The following is a 20,727-nucleotide window of genomic DNA, read 5'->3' as shown; positions in this document are numbered from 1 at the left end:
CACACCATCCACCAGCCCACCTACTCACCCTATCACCAGCCCACCAACCAACCCTCACCCACACCAGATCCCAGAAACACCAATTCTTATGACTACGGGAGGAAACTTCCATAACCAAGAAAATACCAGAACATCCGAAAAAATATCGGACAATTACTTCAATGCAAACTTCCGCAATCCAAACGTACAACAACTTTTCGACAACACCAGAAACTACAGTACCCACCTACCACACCACGCGCAAAGACAATCAAACAACACCGAATATTCCAAGCTACCCGAGCACTCAGCATACAGAGGAAACTCTCAAGACGCTCGTAAGACTCAGAACCCAGACAACAACCCAACACGTTCAAAAATTCACAACACTGAATACTACTCAAATCAACAACAAATTCCACATAACTATCAAAGGTTCTCTAATGAGTCCAACCAACAACTAGACTCAGAAGTGAACAAAAACATCGAAGCGGCAATAAGCCAACAGAGACCACCCACGTGCGAACTCTGCGAAGGAAGACATCATCTCTCCACCTGCACGGTGGATAAGGACACACTCAGAAGATACTGTGTGAACACAAACAGGTGCATGGAGTGCACATCCCTCCTTCACACCTATCACAACTGTCCTCTGCGTCAGTTAAAAAATGAAGAGGCCGAAAGGCAACTACGGGAGAAAGAAATGGAGCTGAGCCTACTCAAGAACTCCAACTCAGCGGAAAATCACGCTCCAACCGCGACGTCTACTCCGAAACCGGAAAGAGCTCAGTCAATGCACGAGAGCTTCCTACCAGAACCGAAGAAGAAACCATCCCATTACAAACCGAACGAAAACCAAAGACAAAGAAGAGATTCCGATGAAGAATCCGTTCAAGAAGAACGAAACAGAGGACCAAGATACATGAGCAGCGCACAGAGTTTACAACTGCTCGACCATTTCCGACGCTGCACACCATTCTCTGGAGACAAGTCATATTACCCCAAATTCCGCACACTATTCAACAAAATAGTAACGCTAGGAGACACTGATCTCGATATAGCCAGAGATATTTTACTGGAAAAAGTAACTGGACAAGCCGCAGTGCATCGATCACTTGTGGCGGATGCCACTAAAGCAATCCGAGCTACGTTCCAGAGCTTAGACAAATTCTACATGGACCAGGTGAGCGTCACCAGTCTCGCAAGAGAACTCGAAAGTGTGAGAGTACCATCTGACAGTTCAACAAACTTCACCCACCACCTCTGTGTAGCAAGACAACTCTACGATCGCATCAACGAAGCCGACCCAGAGTTCTTCACATACCACCACACTCTAGCTCTGCTGGCAAAGATGCCGTACCCAGTACGACAACGATGCGCAGTAAAAAGAGAAAATAGAACGATCACACCTGAATACGTGTTCGAAAAAGCAGATCTGTTCCTCAGTGAAATGCTAGCGGATGAAGAACTAACAGGACTCTGTCCAGAAACAAAATCGAAACATCATACAGAAAAAACAAACATTAATACAGTATCTACAGTAACCGAATCAGACGACGACGCTATTGATAGTTCCACAGAACACGAAGAAGACACACAAGAATCAGATGTCTTCGCCTTCAATGGCAAAAGAGAAAGAACCCACAACAATAACCACAAATCATACGGAAATAATCAATTCAAAAACTCATCTCAAAACCGGAGCCAAAATGGATCCGCGAGTCATCAATATAAACACTCTCAATCTCAGTATACACATAACAAAAATACAGATATAAACGTAAACCCTTACACTCAAAACCAGGCTCAACATACGGGTCCCACCCAGAAGCCGGATACAGAAAACAACACTCGGTTCAAAAAATTTGACATGAACGGTGCCCCCAGCCAAGGACCAAGAAGTCAACAAGACTCCGATAAACCAACCTTCATCCCAGACGGAACACCAGACTGCCCAGGGCACTCCGAAGGGCGTCAAATGACCATCGATGAAGCGCTGAGCACACGCATCGAGAATTCAAAAAAACCATACCTTTTTAACATCGGAAACGGACCAAACATCGAAAAGATCAGATACACATTCCCAAAATCTTATGCAACTGATCACGTGTGCCCACTCTGTGGCCCCGGTCACCGTCTACTGCAGTGCCCTAAGAGCAGCTCTAACGTCAGAAAATATCTGGAAGAGAACAGACTGTGCACCAACTGCAGAGGGAAACATTCTCTCAATTACTGTAGATCCGAGACAAGCTGTTACTACTGTAACGGACGACACAACACAGCAGCGTGCAAGCTGAAAGAGTTCTTCCGAGACTACCGTAATTTCCCGACAAACGCTCCAAAACCAGCCGATATCCAGTTTTTTCTTAGTCAACAACAACAATAATGCGCTTCACAATAACTATACATCCTCCACCCAAATTCAAATCAATCAAAATCAACAAATAATACAAATCACATCACCCATATCACCCAAAAAACCGAAAGAAGAGCCACAAACTCACAACTCAACCATATCAAGCCTATCAGCTAAAGTCAATAAACTATTAACACTAGAAACATCCACATCAGAATCTGAAAAAGAAAATACACCGTCGAACCAAAACTCATCACAACTAAACTCTTCTGATTCAGAATCAGATGAAGATTATGATTCAGAAACAACAGGCGAGTCAGAAAAAGAAGAAGACAAGACTAGCACACCAGAATCAAACACCCAAGAAAAGTTCTCATTACTAAGCCTCTATGACAACTATGAAGAAACAGATGACACAGTAACCATCAATCATATTGTCGAAACAATACAAAACAAAACCTTCCATCCAACAAATTTACCGTCCTCGTCACAGGACATCAGACTACCCTTCACCCTCTTATCTACAACTGAAAATGAGAAAATTCTGGCACTCGTCGATACCGGTGCAGCCATTTCTCTAATCTCTGAAAGATCAGCAAAACGACTCGGACTTAAAACAGTCCAAAACATCCAACTATCACTAGCCGGAGTAACAGGCTCTTCAAACAGTCCCTGTAACATTTATCAAATTACATTTGTCGGTGATTCCATCGAGTTTAACACCTACGTAGCAGGAATCCCAAACCTACCCAGCACAAAATATCGCAAACCGAATTTTTCCACAGCTGATAAACAGACTCTGAGAAATATGAAAATCAACTACAAACACGTAACTCCAAACGAAGATTACGATAACACTCGAATGGATATGATCCTCGGAAATGATATTTTACCACACTTTATCCGCGGTTCCCAAAGAATCTGCCTACCATCAGGCAAATACATCGAACTTGGTCCGTTCGCTTCCATGACATTCCCAAATGCCAAACACTGCCCAGTAATGGATCAAAATATGATACCGACTGGAGTGTCAACTCTCGAAGATTCACATCCACCTTCAATCAATGTTCTAATGAGTCAAAAATACGGAACGGACAGCGATGACGAACTCACAAATCTTATTCTTCAGCTCTGGCAAACAGAGAACTGTGGGATCGAATCAGCCACGATGCTCGAATCAGAGTATCTCACACAAGAATACCTCTTACAACTCTTCGAGAAAGAGATCATCATCGGAGAAGATGGATTACTATACGTCGCCTTACCATGGAACGGTAAACAAGACCGCATGGGAAACAACAAATCTCTCGCTTACAAAAGACTAACCTGTCTTATCGAGAAGTTGAGACGAAATCCAGAATTATTAAAAGCATACAGAATCATCGAAGAACAGCTCGAAGCTGGAATTATCGAAAGAGTAACTCCAGAGATGAAGAGTCAGGGTCCGGAGTACTTTGCCCCACAAAACGCGGTGTTCAAAGAAAACTCGACCAACACCAAAGTCAGAATCGTTGGTGACTCGAGCTCGAAACAACGAGACACACTTTCACTAAACGACTGCCTCTACGAAGGACCCAATATGTTGAAAACTGCTCCCGGTATTTTACTACGACACCGAGAAAAGAAATACCCCGCAGTCGGAGATATCGCTCGTGCTTTCCACCAGATCAGGTTGCAAGAGAAAGACCGTAACGCTACAAAATGGTTATGGATCAAGGATATCAATAAACCTCCATCGGGAGACAATCTAGTAGAATTCAGATTCACTAGAATTCCATTCGGAATGAAATGCTCGCCCTTTCTCCTGGCAGCCACAATCCGTCACTATCTGCTCCTGGCAGCTACGATACTCAGCAAAGAAATCGAACAAAATCTATATGTCGATAATCTGATGATCACCACAAATAATCCAGATGAAGTACTCCCAAAAGTACTCGCAGTACAAAAGCAATTCCGGGAGATGGGAATGCACGTACGAGAAATCGCAACAAATCACCAACCAACGATGCAAGAAATTCCCGAAGCCGATAGAGCCGAATCAAACAGAGTAAAATTTCTAGGATATATCTGGAACATAGAAACGGACACAATCACCATCCTCATCCCAGAGCCACCAGAAAAGACTATGACAAAACGGGACGTCGCGTCATTTCTCGCAAAACTCTACGACCCCATGGGTTACACTGCCCCACTACAAGTCCAAATAAAGAGATTTGTGCAACTCATCTGGAACGACGGACTCGATTGGAAACAAACTCTTTCCGACAAACTCAATATCGAATGGCGTAAAGTCAAAGAACTATACAAACACAGAACCATCGAAATTCCAAGACAACTCAAGAGTCACTACTTCCCGAATCAGAAACCAGAAATGGCGGTATTCTGTGACGCGTCGAAACACACTTATGGAAACGCAGTATATCTGTTATACCGATCGGGAAATGGAAGTGCCGAATCCACTCTAATCGGTGCAAAGTCAAAAGTAAGACCGAGTAACGGATCTGAATGGACAATCCCACGACTAGAAACACTAGCAGTGGAAATCGGAATGAAACACGCCCAGAGCCTTATCAAAGAGCTATCAGACGACGAAAAACCGTCAAAACTAGACGTTTTCAGCGATTCAACAATCGCGTTGTCATGGATCCTAACAAAGGAACAGATTAAACAATGGGTACATAATCGTGTAAACTCAGTGCATATGATCGAAGCCGAACTCAAAGAAATGAATATCGAAGTATCCTTCCATCACGTGGCTTCCGACCAAAACCCGGCAGATCTAGCCACACGAGGAATGAACACCACAGATCTGCAAAATTCCACATTATGGTTCACGGGACCAGCTCTTCTGAAGGAGGACAGAAACACGTGGAAAACTCAACTAGAAGGAGAACTACAGTATTCTTCCGACGCGGAAGAAATGTTCGAAAAAGAACTGAAACCAAAATCAAAAAATACCAGCATCCGAAGAACAAAGAAAGAAAAAATGAATAAAGTGGCTCAAAATATAATTATGACGGAAACCGAAGTATTCTCTGTATCAATTCAGGAACAGAAAAGTACAAATGTGACAACAGACTATAGGTCCTTCGTACCTTACGATTATACAAACTCGCTCAGTTCGCTGACAAACATCACGAATACTATCCTGAAATTCATTACGAAATCACTCAACACAAAGACACCAGAGAACCCACTCCTCAGAGAATACAAAGATTGCGACAACATCGTAAACAGAACCGAAAGAGAAGTGCAAAGACGAAGAATCGCAAGACTAGCCATCTTCCAAGAACACTACAAGGAAGCCAAAAGCAGAAACTGGAGATTCAAAGGTAATCTAAAACCGTTCCAGTCTCAAGACGGTTTATGGAGAACACAGAGACATTTCTCCTCTCCGAACATTCCTATGGAAGCCAGCCAACCGATCCTGGTTCATTCCGAACATAAACTAGCTACACTACTCGCACAGGAAATTCACCTTCAAAACACACACTTACCAACACAATATCTACAGATGGCGATCAGAACCAAATACTGGATCAGATCGGACGGAAGACTAGCCAGAACAGTTATCTCCAAATGCGTATCCTGCAAAAAGGTCAAAGGACTCCCTTCCCACTATCCATACACATCCACTCTCAACAAGAACAGAACGATGCCATCAACACCATTCTCAAAAGTGGGACTCGACTATTTTGGTCCATTAAAGTACAAAATCTCCCAATTTGATACACAGGAGAAAGCTTACGTGCTCATCTATACATGTCTAACCACCAGGTGTACACATCTCGAACTATGTGCGGATAGTTCCACCAGAAGTTATATCGGAGCTCTGAAAGCCATTTTCGGACAACGTGGAGTCCCAAACTATCTATATTCTGATAACGCTCAAGCGTTCAAACTGGGACAAAACATCCTCGAGAAAGACATGCAGGATTTCTCCGCTGACCCTGAAATAATCTGCTTTCTAGCTAGACACGACATCTCGTTCAAGCATATTACACCACTATCACCATGGATGGGTGGAATCTATGAACGAGTAGTCGGAACCGCAAAAAGCCAATTCAGAAAAGTACTGGGAAAACTAACCTACACGTTCCCAGAACTTCATTACACTTTGAAACGAGTAGAAGGAGTCATAAACTCTCGCCCCTTGATCAGAAACCCATCCGAAAAAGATGACGTACCGGTGCTTCGCCCGATCGACTTTCTTCTACCATCAGTTCTCCTAGATGTCCCAAACGACACCGATAATAATAACGGAGACCCCATCTACGACCCAACCATGACCACTACAGAATCTGAAACCCGCCAACACCTTCTGAAACTTGACGAAACTCTGAATAAACTATGGAAAATCTGGTCTTCATCATATCTATTACTTCTACGTGAGAGTGCAACAAAAAAGAACCGATACAGTATCACTCCCCCAAAAATCGGACAAATCGTGCTCATTAATGAAGACTTCATCCCGAGACACAGATGGCCTCTCGGTCGAATTACAGCCATAAAAGGCGAACATCCCAACATTCGCTCAGTCACGGTGTCTGTAAACGGGTCCAGCAAAGACAGAGCTGTCAACCAACTGATTCCGCTAGAAATCGAAGACGACACAGACACACAAACAGAACCTACCAGCATCCCAGATCCAAAGGAATCTACCGTCAAGTCCACAAGGACCAATAACTCCAAGACCACTCGGATCATGCCTTCAAGAAAAGCGAAGGAAGGAGTGAAACGTTACCGTCACGACTCGAGTTCCGACTAACACAGTTACTCGGAACTTTTCCCGGGGCGGGGAGTGTTGTGAAATCTATTGATTCCACAAGTCGGAATCTAACGTAATATCACTTATACACAGTCATCTATCTGAAACATAAAAGAGCAAAGTCTCTATTCTTCTAATCCCCCCTTTTCAGATTCCCCGTCGTCCTTTTCCCTGGTGTCGTCTCCGTCTGCTGCATTCGCGCTCTGCTGATCTCATTTTTCTCTGCCGTCTCCTCACTCTCTCCATGGGCGGCGCGTTGACGAGGGACTTTCGAATCGATTGCGTCGACGTACGGTCTTCGTTTTACTGTCCCCTTTTTCATGATATTTTCACCTTTTTCTCACTTAATGTAATTCCACTTTATTCCACTCCCATTATCTGTAATTCTCGTCTCCCCTCTCCATTAGGAATATCATCAGTCCACTGAAACCCGTGGCAACTAACTCTCCCCTAAAATTACCCGAATTTCACCATACTGATGACGACCAACTGGTTGTCTAGAATCTCATCCTTCAATAAACCATTCTTTCACCCAATCTTGTGTTTTCTTCTGTTCTTTCATTTCAGATTCCTTCCATTCTTCACAAGTCTTCTCTTACATTTTAGGTCCACTAAAAATACATCATTTATTCACAATTATTCTTCTTTATTCTCTCCGTTCTGTCTTCGTCGACTCCTCGGTTCGTCCTCATCGTCTTCCTCTGTTTTTCCTTCCGTTCGTTCTCGCCTCGTCTTTCTCTCGTCTCTATTCCTCTCGTCATTCACGCTCTCTCACTCTAGTAATCTAACACGCTTGACTTGTAACTAGTATGGGAACTTATACTTCCTCTCTAGTCACAAAAGTTAAGACGACAACTAACAAAGTGAATCATACCGAAGAAGTAGGAGAGGTGTGAAACTAAACTATATTATACATAATAAAATGTCGAGACCCGAACAGATTACGGTAGCTGCCGATGATTATCTGATTTCAACACTACTTTCTTCTTTTTTTCAAATTCAAACTTCTGATCTTTTTCTCGTATTCTTTCTTCTTTTTCAAATTTTCAAATTCCTTATGTTTACTGAGAAATGACTAACGAAAAATTCTGTGTCTTGTCATCTCTCCACCGAAAGACTTTCTTGACTTTTTCATCATATCTACTTCTTTGACGGCCAATTGACTGGTCGTCTAAAATACTGTATATTTCTGATTTTATTTAAATTCTAATATTTCTTTTTATCTGGTTTCCTTCCGTCGGAGAGGTAGTAAGTCATTATTTTTTGTTTTTAACTTTTTGATTTTGCAATTCTGAAAACAATTAGGCTTTATGACGTAGAGGCTCTATTTAGAGAAATTAATTGAAAAAACTTCTAGATCAGCGATGAGGAGGCGCTTTCCGACCCGACACCGCGCATGAGGAAGACGCTTAAGAGCACTCTTGAAGCATTTGTTAATGAAATAAGTCTTGTTTCGGCAATACAATTTCATCAAATGCAAGAGAAAAATCCTCAAGAGTAATCTTGAAGGAGTACGCGTGGCATTTGTGGACGAAATTAGTCTCGTTTCGGCACTTCTTTATCACCAAATGTCCGCACAAATGCAACTGGGTCAGGGAGGATCAGCAAAGCCATTTGGAGGGATTTCGATGGTAGTGTTCGGAAACCTCCTCCAGTTGGAACCGGTAACCCACGGAGCAGTTTATGAAGGTTAGTTATACAACATTTCAAACTATCGAAATTTTTTGACTTTAAAATTTGAAAAAAAAAGAAATTTTAATTTTCAGCTCTCCCTCTCGAGTTTAAAGCTCTACGGGACGCCAGCTACCCCTGCATCACGGAAAATTTGTGGGGTCTCTTTAAGATGATGAGACTCCACAGAAACGTTCGCGTCGAGGAGCAAGAGGATGCGAAACACTTGAATGCCCTCCGTGAGGATCCCGGAAGAAACAGAAAAGTTTTTTAAACGATTCTGTAGAATCAGGGATACCACACACGGAGGGCTTTTCGAGGAGTTGGATGAATTGAGGGCATCCTGGCCCGAGAAGGAATTCATTATGTTAGCCCCACAAAACGAAACTGTGGATCGTTTAAATGAATAAGTGAGTTTTTTTTCTTATTGTAACATACTCATATTTTAATCTTCAGAGAATAGCCAGGATGCCCGACTCGATTAGAATGCGCTGGTTGAAGGTGGAGAAGAATGATGCTGAAAAAGTGGAAGAATGGATCGAAGCGAGTCGATGGGTCAGACCATTGACTCTGGCCCCCGGATGCAAGGTGACTCTTGTCACCACCATCGACAAGAGGAGGAAGCTAGTCAACGGAGCGATTGGGAAAATCAAGAAAATTTATCCCGATTCTCTGGTGGTTGAGTGAGTTGATAATATTTTATAAAAATATATTAAATTTTCGAATTTCAGTTTCCCCGGAGTCAAAAACCAAATACTTCATAGAACCAGCTTCCGGATCCGAAACAAGAGCAACGAGTATTTTTGGTGGAGACAGTTCCCTGTCAGAGAAGCTCAGGTACTAACAATACATAACTCTCAAGGCCGTACTGTCGACGGCGTCGTAGTATACTCTAGAGGCCTGTTTATGCCAGGCCTCATGTACACGGCGCTCTCGAGGGCACGATCCTTGAAGTTATGTAGGATATCACACGTGGAGCCGGAAAGATGGAAAGTGGCAGCGTACGCGAAGGACGCGGTGATACAGATGAGGAAACGAAACGCTAAATGATAAGAGATTTTTTGGTTTGTTCAAACTTCAATCTCTTTTAGTGTAGTTCTGTTTTTTCAAAAGCTGTTTCATACAATATACTTATTAATAAAAACTAATTTTAATTAAACGTCCATTGCTTAGAATCCTCCTTCCTCCTCCTTCCAGGTCTTGGGTATTGGGAAAGTAATCCCTCCGCTCGAAATGTCTTTATTTCAAAAAACAAGAATTCAGTAGTCAAAATTACTCACCAATGTCTGTTTCGTACGGAAGATTTTTCTTCTTCTTTCTCATCGTTTTCTTGCAAAAACCTTATTGGAAATTTGAAAACTGAGTCACTTTTTTTCGGTATTACTAAAAATAGGAGAAACATGTAAAGTTTCAAACCAATTATTCACCGTTTCGAGATAATATTTTCGAAGAACAGATATTAATCCAGGTATTATACTAAACATGGTTATATGCCGAAGAAAATAAAACTGGTGTTTCATCATCGCTACAAAAACTATCAAAATTATGAACAGCTTTTTATGAACATAATTATAATCACAATTAAGAGTAGTAGACACATTTAGAAGATACAGTAACCTAACTTGAAGTGTATTAAAAATAGAAACATGAGAACAGGTGGATCGTTTGTTCCGTTTTCAAATTAGATAAAAATTTATTAGTGTTTCAGCTGCTGAATTAAATTTAATTTTGCAAGAGTTGTTCAATACATCGACATCATTGAGCATTTCCACTAAAAACGGAGAATTTTGATAGTAATGTGAGAGAACAGTTTGGAGTCAGTTAATGATGATATTAGAGAAAAGTGTAAATCGCTGGAGGGCAACTGTATTAGAAGGGCACCTCAATTGTTAAAATAGTTGTTCGTATGGCACCACTATCAAAAGGGCACTTCATATTGGGTGGGGAACATTAAATGGAGTTTTTCAGTGAGAGATCTGATTTTGAAAAAAGTGTCTAAATATGAAACGCCAATGATCCATTTTCCATTAGCTAGGTTCAGCCACCATTCTTCGATGTGAGTGAAATCACACGGCATTTAGAAACCGAAGACACTTTTCCCTGTCACCAAAATCATTGCATTCTCACCCACTCCTAGAATCGAGAATGAAGGAAGTTGCAACTATTAAAAGTGGGAGGAACAGGTGAAATTTGAAACAATTTATCCACTGTTTCGAGACTATATTTTGTGCCGAACACATCGAATGTTCTCAATCAATGTACTCCACCGGGATTTTAAAACTAGTGAAAACCGGTTTTTCATAGAAAAACCGGTGAAAATATTCACCGGTTTTCACCGAAATTCACCGGTGTTTCACCGGGGAAAAACCGGGGAAACACCGGTGAAAAAACCGGTGTTTTCCCCGGTTTTCACCGGTTTTCACCGGAGTTTTTTTGAAATTGGGAATGCACAACCAGACATTTCAAAACTAGACATTTCGTAACCGGACATTTCAAAACCGGACATTTCGCAATCGAACATTTACAAACCGGTTGTTTCGCAACCGAAGGCTTCGAAAGCGGACGTTTCGCAACCAATCACTTTGCAACCGGACATTTCGCAACTGGACGTTTCGCAACCGAATGACACTTCGAAACAAAATAATTTCGGTTGCGAAACGTCCGGTTTCAAAGTGTCCGGTTTCGAAATGTCCTGTTATAAAATGTCCTATTACGAAATGCCCGGTTGCTGTCCTGTTCGTTCACGTTGAAGTGTTTTCATCATCAGAAAAAAACGGTGAAAACCGGTGAACACCGGGGACTCCCCGGGGAAAACCGGGCACCGGTGAAAAATGAAAACCATGGAAAACCGGTTTTTCAATTTTGAACACCGGGGAATTTCGATGAACACCGGTTTTTGCCAAACTTAACTCCGGTTTTTACTTTTATAAAACCGAGAAAAATTTCACCGGTGATTATAACAGTTTTCACCGGTGAAAAAAAAACCGGGTTTTCGCCGGTTTCTTCACCGGTGGAGCACACTGTTCTCAATACTCTTTTGAGACAATCAGAATGAATAATTCAACTAAACCAATCACTGAAATTATCATGGAAAACATTGGTCCTACAGTATTGCTTTCGTTTGCTTATTTATTCTTCATCCTCATGGTAGTTTCATTGATGATTTTTCCGTTTTATGTTTATGTTTTCAATATTAATATGAAGCGGGATGAGAAGGTTTGATTTGATGCAAAAACAATAATGACTTATAATCATACACGATTAATTCAGGCAATAATATTTCCGATCACAAATCATTTTTGTGAAATGGTAAAGAAATCTTATTTCTTGTTGTTTTTCTTTTTTCTATCAATTTGTATTTCATATCTTATGACAGTGAACAATTCGTAGGTTTTTTTACCGGCAGACTTTTAAATTGAAAATTTCAGACTACTATTTATTTTCTTCTACATTCTGGTCGTCCTCTCCTTCCTCGTGCTACTCGTTATCACTCAAGTATTCCATTTGATGATTTCAGTACTAGCTATTCAAAAATTCTTTCTCTACTTTATCCCGTCAAGTGAAGGACCTATAACTGTTATTCAAAAACTACTGAACAAAACTATTTGGATAATTTATTTGGCATTCGGTGTCAAAGAAATTATCAGTTTTCTGTGGTATATAAGCACGGGAAGTGTGAGTTACGAGTATGACTCTGATGACGACATAGCGATGGTTTTATATGAAGTGAGTATTTTAGAACTGTGACTTCCAGAAACCTTTGGAATTTTTATTTTTCATTCTGGTCAATAACTGCTTTGCTGATATCCTCTTCTCTTTTATACATTCCAATTATGATAAGTGTCAAAAAGTTTTCGTATCTCCCAATGGCTTTGAAAACTAAACCACACAAGTATATTTTCTGGCAGACAATGATTGTTTTGGTTTTTAAATCAGTGAGCTGCGAACAAAGAGGCGATTCTTGATAACTAATTTATTCCAGATTTGTCTTTTCGCTGATATAGTAATGTTTTTGAGTGGAACTCCTATATCAACTATCATGATAATTACAATGACCACTGATATTATAATTACTCCTTTAATTATTCAAATATCATATCTTGGATGCAACAAACGGAATATGGATGTGTTGATTGCATCGTTTGGGATTAAGAAGTTGATCAGAAAAGTGTTTAAAATTGGATCTAGCTCGATAGTGGAACCAGAACAGACAACACAATCTTGAAAGGATACAGTAACCTTTGGGTTTAATTTATAAGAATAAATGGCTGGATTGTTAACAGGTGGTTTGCTATTTACTAATCCATAAGGAAAACATTTAATTGTGCATTTAATTCAAGACTTTTGCATTTTAACAGGTGAAATGTCAAAAGTTACAAAATATTGCAGAGTTGTTAAATTCATTCTAACCAGGGTCTAAATGTTAGGCTCTCAAAATAATCGTTTTAAAATGACTGATTTTCAAATGGTAAAGTTATCAATGATCGGCACTGTATAATAGGCACAAGATAGCAAAAAAACAAAAAATAGTTGTTTTGATTCTAAAGAATGATCAGCGTATGATAACCTGAAAAGATTTCCAAAAGTGTTGTAACAGGAAAAATTTAATTTTAATCATTTATAGTTTTCAGACATTTTATTTCGTGTGGTGCTGAAATCATTTCTGATTCAAGCTCAACATTTACTTAGACGCAATATTGCCCTGCGCTAAATTACCAGAAATTTTCGAAAACTTCTAAAGTCGCAAGTTACGCGTCAATTCTGCTCTACATCGGTTTCACTTTAGTAGTTGAACTGTCCTTGACTTCTTTTTCAACAACTACGACACTTGAATCATTAGTGGTCAGTGTGCAGTGTGATCTAGTGGTGAAGAAACCGTGAACATTTGAAACTATTTTCCTATATTTAGGAATTCTTCAGCACGTCACTCTAGTTGTATCGAGAACACATTCATTCCAATGAAATATTGTTGCAGCAGTTATCAGACATTTTGCGTGCGAAATTGAAACTATTTCAGATTCAACCTCGAGATTTCTCAGACACCATGCTGCCTGACGCTGAAATCAAAACACTTTACTTTAATTTAAAAAAATTCAAACTTACGAGTAAGTTCTGGGTTTCACTTTGGCAGTTGAATTGTTCTTGACATTGAATATAGTTTTAAGAAATCTTGAAATCTCAAAAACATTTCTCATCGCTATGATATTTCGTCTGTTACAACATAAATACGATACTTGAATCATTAACGGTGTGATGATGATATCGGAGACAATCAAAACTGAGAGAATATAAAATTGATAAGGAATATAGAATTGTAATATGAAAGCACTGGGGATTGTTACCTGAAGACCGTCATTGTTGAGATACTTTCGTATGGAAACTTACAGTTTTAAATATTAGAATAACCATAGTCTGCCAGAAGATATATAGAAGAAAAAGACAATAATAGCTACTGTTTCTTTTCCTCCAAAAATAAAATAGATCGGATACATACTATTAAGACGTAGAGAGGCCCTCGAAATATAAGGTTCGGTTGATGGGAAGAAGTAAATGAGAAACTTCTGAATGACAAGGACGGATGTGAGTAGATGAAACACTTGAGTGTAGACATGGAGCATGAGGAAAATGAGAACTTCAAAGAGTAGAAAAAGCAAGGAAGTTAGTGACCTGGAATGAGAAAAGCAGTATAGTTGCACTGTTTCAAAATGAAGATTTTGGTATTAGTTTTTCCGGTGAATTAATTTTTCCTTATCGATAATTTTTTAGATCCGGTAAAGTGAAATTGAGGTAAAACGCATTGAACTATAAGATCTTACTGAATTGGCTAAACTTGCGCAGAAGGAGTTTCGTGGAACTTGATACAGCAAAAATTCCACCAATTTTTCAGCAAAAACCTCACATTCCTCAAGAAAACTGTCTTCTACGAATTTAGTGAAGTGCAAGTACTTACCAATCCATATCTGCAAAAAAGTTGAACAGATAATACGAAACCACCAAGCTAAGAAACAATACATAATTAATCTTCATCATTTCATAAAAGTGATTGGTGATGGGAAATACTGGCATCTGAAATTTCTTCTCTATACACAGAAACTAGTCCGTATAGATTCATACCATCTCATCTCTTCTCCGGTTCACTTGGTTAACATACACATAAAACGGGAATAAAATCACAAGGACTACCAGAACCATCAGAAGAAACAAATAGAACACGTCGAGCCACAAGGCTTGGAAGTTTTCTACAGTTTCAAAAAAGTCAGAAATATTGAGAAGCTGAGTTACGTTCATTTTAGAAGTAAATAGGTTGACCGCTCAAGAGAAAACTTTTCGGCGGGAAACATCATTTATTTCACCTGTCTGATTGGTTAATGACCCTCTGCTTATTAATCTCTGAATTGAATTCTTTGAGCTCTCAATAATTGAAAACGTTTTAAATTTAAAGGCATACAAAAAATAATGGTGTGCAAAAATTCTTACGAAACGATTTCAGAGAGAACCAAACAGAAGAGAACTAAAATCACTCTATTCATATATTATTCGCAAACACAACAAATCACTTTAAAAATCTGTTCGAATGAATACATCATGAAACAGTACTATTTTATTCCGATCAGAAATCGCTGATCAATCTACTTATTAGGTAATCAACGCAATTCCAAATATGGTCAAGCATCTCGAGTTTTTGGTCTTATTTCAGTTTTTTTAAAAAGTATTACAGAAAGAAAAAGCAGAATCTAAAAATAAGTCAGAAAACAAAACAACTTTGAAACTGTAAAAAAAGTAACTTTTATATTTTTAAACCGTTCGATTCCAAACTTCTCATTTCGAAACTGGCTGTGACGACTTATCCTGGAGATGCTGTGAATCTACAATCCTATGTAGTCTTTTCCGATTTTTTTTAAATTTTCCATTAAATTAAAACCCAGTAGTCCATGAAATTCATCTATTTTCAGTTTTTATTATAGTTTCCTTTCGTTCGACTCACTGTTTAATGAACACCATCATCTTGAATGTACTCAACATGAAACATTGATCTCTGCTTCATTCTGAGTTTTTGTTTTTCGGAAAATCTCTTCGGATAAAATGCGAACAATAAATTTCATAATTGGGAAGATCTGGAAAAGATACTTTGAAACTGAAAAATCATTCTTATATATAAAACGCATGGGGAGTCTGTCCATCTGTCCCAATGTCCGCAAATTTTAAGAAATGAGAAAGGAAAGCGGCCGGGCCCAAAATCGAACTTGCGCTTATTGCGCAGAGACCGCCGCCTTGGACCACTCGGCCACGCGCACACTTTTCTGTGAAGGTGAACGAAAGGCCAGCCGGATGAAGCGCCGAAGGCGCGGCAGCCAGGCTGGTCACACTATAACCAAAAATCTTTGAAACCTGAAATTTCTAAATCACACAAAAACAAGTGAACTCTCAAATTCTTTTTTTTTCATAGAAGACCAGTTTCAGAAACAAATTATTTATTTTGTTATAAATTCTTTTTGTTCATATATTTCATACATCTTCGAATTCACGCCTGCCAGCTTTCCCACTAAAATAGTTTTTTTGATCTACAAATTTTTCGAAACCAAATTTTTCAAATGTTCAACCTAGAACAATTTTGACCCATCCTCTTTCCACCAACTATTTTTGATCTGCTCACCCGCCATTTTACCAATCCATATTTATCATCATTTATCATTCTTTTTCTCATTGTTTTTCCCCTGTATTCCTTTAGTTTTCGTGTTTTCTCTCCCCCATTACTCTACTAATTCCCTTTGAATATGTCGGCTCCTCTATTGACCGATATAGCTATTCAAGCACTTGCAGAATATGTTTGTAATGGTAAGTTTTCTAGTAATTTCACCCCAGTTTCTCTGAAAATGATTAAATTTCCAGATGACTATAATAAAATCAATCAAACTAACAAAATAATCCATCCCGACCTGAGCAATGAGATCTTCTCCCGAGCACTACTCTCTCGAAAACAGTCGATCGAGATGATTCTTCGTCGATTCTCGAAGAATTTCTTCCTGACAAACGTGGATTTGTCAGATTGTCAATGTGATGATTCAGTCGTCTCGATGCTCCGAAATTTGAGTTTGGTATCGTTGACTATCGGACAATTGGAAGACTTCAGAAATCATTATCATTATGGAATATGTAAGTGGTTGGGGGACACTGTAGACTGATTATTCTCGAAATTTCAGATATCGATATGGCTAGAATCTTAAAAATGGCGTTGAATCCGAAGTCTTCATCGAAGTTGAGATGTTTGGATATCAGCGGAGACGAGAAGTTGTACAGAGGATGGGTTTGGAAGGTAAGTGGCGATTTTGGGAATACAAAAAGACTAGATCTACTGAAGTTCTGCAAACCTTTTTTTGATTATGGAGATGTAGAAACAGTAACTTTTTGATCGAAAGTAGAAAGAACATAACTGGAAATTAGTTTTTCGGTCAAAATCAAAATAATATTTTACTGTTTCGTGCGGTTGTTAGATATTCAAGCTACCTAGGAAGTATTGATAGAGCGGTTAGAAAATAACGAAATCGATATTTTTTCAATAGAAGCTATAAACTTTGAGATATCATCACGGTCTCAAAACATGCTCAATTGTTTCAAATTTTATAAGTCTGTGTAGATCACATCTAGGGCTAAATTTTTGTAGTTGACAACATTTTTGTGCTATTTCACATCCACGAGATATAGGTCCGCTATCTTGGCGCAAGCTAATACATAAAAGTTTTCGAATGCATTCAATATTACATTTTTGAAAACGGTACGAACTAAATTTTGTTTGGTTTTATTAGCTTGGCACAGTTCTTGCAACTGCGCTCCACCGGAATGTCGTTGAAAAGCGTCTCTTTTACTTTGAGTCTCTCAATTTCGCACCCAATTTTCTTCGGTTTCGGTAGAGCACGGTTGTAAGAAGCGTACCGTGCTAATACATAGATCTATAAAAATCAAAACTCAAAATTATCCTGTTTCGATGCAAAAATAAATAAATACTGCAACTTTTGAATTTGTTCACATTATAAATTTCCAGACGTTTCCACTAATTCCATCACTCGAGAGTCTCACCATCGCTGGACGATCCATCACTGGAGAGGACTTCAACAATCTATGCCGATTCTTCTCGAATCTTCGGCTCCTCGACGTCAGCAACACTGCCTTCCCAAGCATTCGACCCATAGCTCAACTGAAAAATCTGAAAATTCTTATATTGAGAGATATCGAATTCAAGTCGCATCACCAATGGAAAAGTATTGCTCAACTAACTATGTTACAAATATTGGATGTTTCAAAAACTGGGTAAATATTACTGAAAACTTTTGAATTCAATTTGAAGGCCGTCCCTGATTTCAGATATTCTAAGAGAGGATTGATGATGCTGAAATATTTGCATTCTCGAATCGTGCTTCCCCAACTAGTACACATGGACTGTACTGGAACGGATCTCGACTTGGGAACACTTCAACAGATTATGAAGACTCACAAGAATCTGAAGAGTGTTGCAACGGTTGGAACGTTGCTCAGTCGATCGATTGTCGACAATATCGACCTCCTGAATGTGGCGACTCCGAAATCAACGGAAGAAGCGTTGAGACACTACATCAAGTTAAAACGGAAGGAGTCGATTCTGATGATTCTGGAAGATGTCAATGAGATTTGGGAGTATGAGAATGATGATATGAGACGGACGTCTGCATTCATTCGTCTCATTTTGGATATCAAGAGGATGTTCCCGTGGGATTGTCAGGTTGATCACGCGACCAACTTCTCGTTGAGTGTTCTTGCCACGTGAGTATTTTCAGATACTTGTCTGTAACTGTATCAACGTGTTTTCAGAGAGGGCCGCCTCGAAATGCTTCCCCAACATGAAATATTCGAGATGATTGATCAACTTTTGGTATCCCTTGACTATCATTTCAACGAATCCGCGTGGATTCTTCTCGAACAACCTCATATTCTGGAAATCTGTCGTGCGCGTGCTGATGAAGTGTGCACTATGGCTCTGGACTGTATCATGAGCGTTGCGATTCCTCCCTTTGAGTATACGCTTCTCCCGACTTTTGTCATCTTCGGTACGCTTGTTCGTCAAATGAGTCTAGAGAAACTTGATAAAATCGGTCGAAACTGGGATATCATGAACGAGTTGTGGCAACTGTTGCTGTGTTGGATTGACTTGAGAAGTAACCTCATGGTCGAGTGGTGTCTTCAGGTTTTGATTGGTATCACGGAGAGAAGTGAATCGGCACGCAATATTCTTGTGGAGTTGGGAGCATTTGAAGAACTTTTCGTAGCTCTCCAACGACAGGACAGAGTTAGCAAAATGCCGTATTTGTTGATTACTCAACTGTTGAGATATCTATCGGTGGCTTCTGAAGTTTGTATCTTTGTGAGACGTGTTGAACGATGGGATCTCACTGAATTCGCGTGAGTTTTCTACATATTAGAGGAATATAGCCAAACCATATTTTTTCAGCGCCTTGCTCGTATGCAACAATGAAGAATTTGACGAGGAGACCCAACTATACTATAACGCTGAAGTCTCGTATAACGTGGCAGCCACACTATCCACTCTTCTTGTCCAAGTGAAATATACACATAAAGTGTTTAGGGAACATGACAACCCAGCCAATCGTCTATGCCGATACGTCCGTACAATCCCAATAAACCGAGTAAACCAGAGTCTGAATATCTACTTGTCCAGTAAACATCTCGAATTCTTTCTCCGACATCCAAGAAATAGTGGACAAGTGATTTGGTCGTTGAGAACGATTCGACGGATGAAGCAACTGGATATGGATGTGTCGAAGTACTTGCAAGATGTGAGAGGATATCGGTCATCAGATCCCGATTTAGTTAGAGAGAGGACACGGACTCTGGAGATGATTGAAGAGTAATTAATAATTAATTAATAATAAGTAATAAGCCTTTTTCTCTTTCTTGTCAATTTTTTAATGAATTCACAGTCAATAAATGATTTGAATTCTGAGATGATTCATTGCTAGGAAACAACATTGAGTCTGCTGATAGGCTGAACTCGTGAGGACTTGCAACATTGTCGAGGTTTGAGTTTCTTACAGATTGTCGCCAAACTCTTCCGATTGCAAACCAAATATGTGAATTGAATCAGAAGTAGAGTTATAACACCGTCGATGGCAATGGAGTATCCTTTTAACTGAAATTTATTTAGACTGAATTTGATATTAGCTCGGCACAATTTTTACAACTGCGCTCCACCGAAAAGCCCTTGAAAAATGACATTCTTACTTTGAGTCTTTCAATTCACACATTTTTCTTTGGTTTCGGTAGAGCGCGGTTGTAAGACGCATGTCGTGCTAATACAGTATGAAAGTTTTTATAACTGCATTCCAGAGGTGTTGGGAAAAGAATCTATAAACTTACATCATCAAATTTGAAGCCATCACGGAGTACATTGTAAAATAAAGGTATCAGAGATAAGTTGACACAGATAGCTATGGCTATTGTTTGCCAGAATACAAACTTTTGGAGTTTTGTAGGCTTTGAAGTTCCTTGTTTTTTAATACGGTAGGCAACTAGAATTTGAAGAAGTGCTGATACCAGAAGAAAAGTGTTTTGAAGAGTCGTAATCAACTAAAAATTAATAAGAAAAGTTACAAACAAGTTATTACAAAAGCCGATTTATTATTAAACTCACCAAAAAGGTTATTGTTGGCAAATTAACATCATGAGGGTCGACGCATTTCAGAAGTACCAGAACGCCCGTGAGTATGTAGAGAAATATTACAAATTGTCGCTTATACAAGTTATCCAATTTGAGAAAAGTTTTCGAATTGGGATAAAAGTGAAATAAACATCTTTGTAATGACAAAATGAATAGCATGAAATGGTGGAAGTGGAAACTGATTGTCACAATGAAAAGAAATAGAAAATAAGCGATAGCTCCGCCAAACCATACAAAAGCTTCCAA

General features: G+C 39.4%; 3 protein-coding genes across 3 annotated transcripts; all 3 read left to right on the top strand.

The window, feature by feature from the left end:
• Window positions 1-8,671: 8,671 nt before the first annotated feature.
• GCK72_013217 (uncharacterized protein) lies at window positions 8,672-9,820 on the top strand (the record flags this gene model as incomplete). The annotated part of the gene is made up of 5 exons (XM_053729724.1): window positions 8,672-8,792; window positions 8,870-9,039; window positions 9,231-9,457; window positions 9,506-9,611; window positions 9,737-9,820. 5 exons carry the CDS (start codon window positions 8,672-8,674, stop codon window positions 9,818-9,820), a joined length of 708 nt encoding a protein of 235 aa, XP_053584496.1.
• A 2,323-nt stretch (window positions 9,821-12,143) lies between these two features.
• GCK72_013216 (uncharacterized protein) lies at window positions 12,144-12,999 on the top strand (the record flags this gene model as incomplete). Its single annotated transcript, XM_003094706.2, has 3 exons — window positions 12,144-12,160; window positions 12,203-12,500; window positions 12,757-12,999. The coding sequence occupies 3 exons, from the start codon at window positions 12,144-12,146 to the stop codon at window positions 12,997-12,999; spliced, it is 558 nt and encodes a 185-aa protein (XP_003094754.2).
• Window positions 13,000-16,549: 3,550 nt separating this feature from the next.
• On the top strand, window positions 16,550-19,668 carry GCK72_013215 (uncharacterized protein; the record flags this gene model as incomplete). The annotated part of the gene is made up of 8 exons (XM_053729723.1): window positions 16,550-16,610; window positions 16,665-16,928; window positions 16,976-17,088; window positions 17,815-18,080; window positions 18,135-18,569; window positions 18,618-19,205; window positions 19,255-19,600; window positions 19,645-19,668. The coding sequence occupies 8 exons, from the start codon at window positions 16,550-16,552 to the stop codon at window positions 19,666-19,668; spliced, it is 2,097 nt and encodes a 698-aa protein (XP_053584495.1).
• Between the last annotated feature and the right edge of the window lie 1,059 nt (window positions 19,669-20,727).

Source organism: Caenorhabditis remanei, chromosome IV (genome assembly GCF_010183535.1).
Source record: "Caenorhabditis remanei strain PX506 chromosome IV, whole genome shotgun sequence".
NCBI classification, from domain to species: Eukaryota; Metazoa; Nematoda; class Chromadorea; order Rhabditida; family Rhabditidae; genus Caenorhabditis; species Caenorhabditis remanei.
The sequence above is the reverse complement of the archived record's forward strand: the minus strand, read 5'-3'. Positions and strand labels throughout refer to the sequence as shown.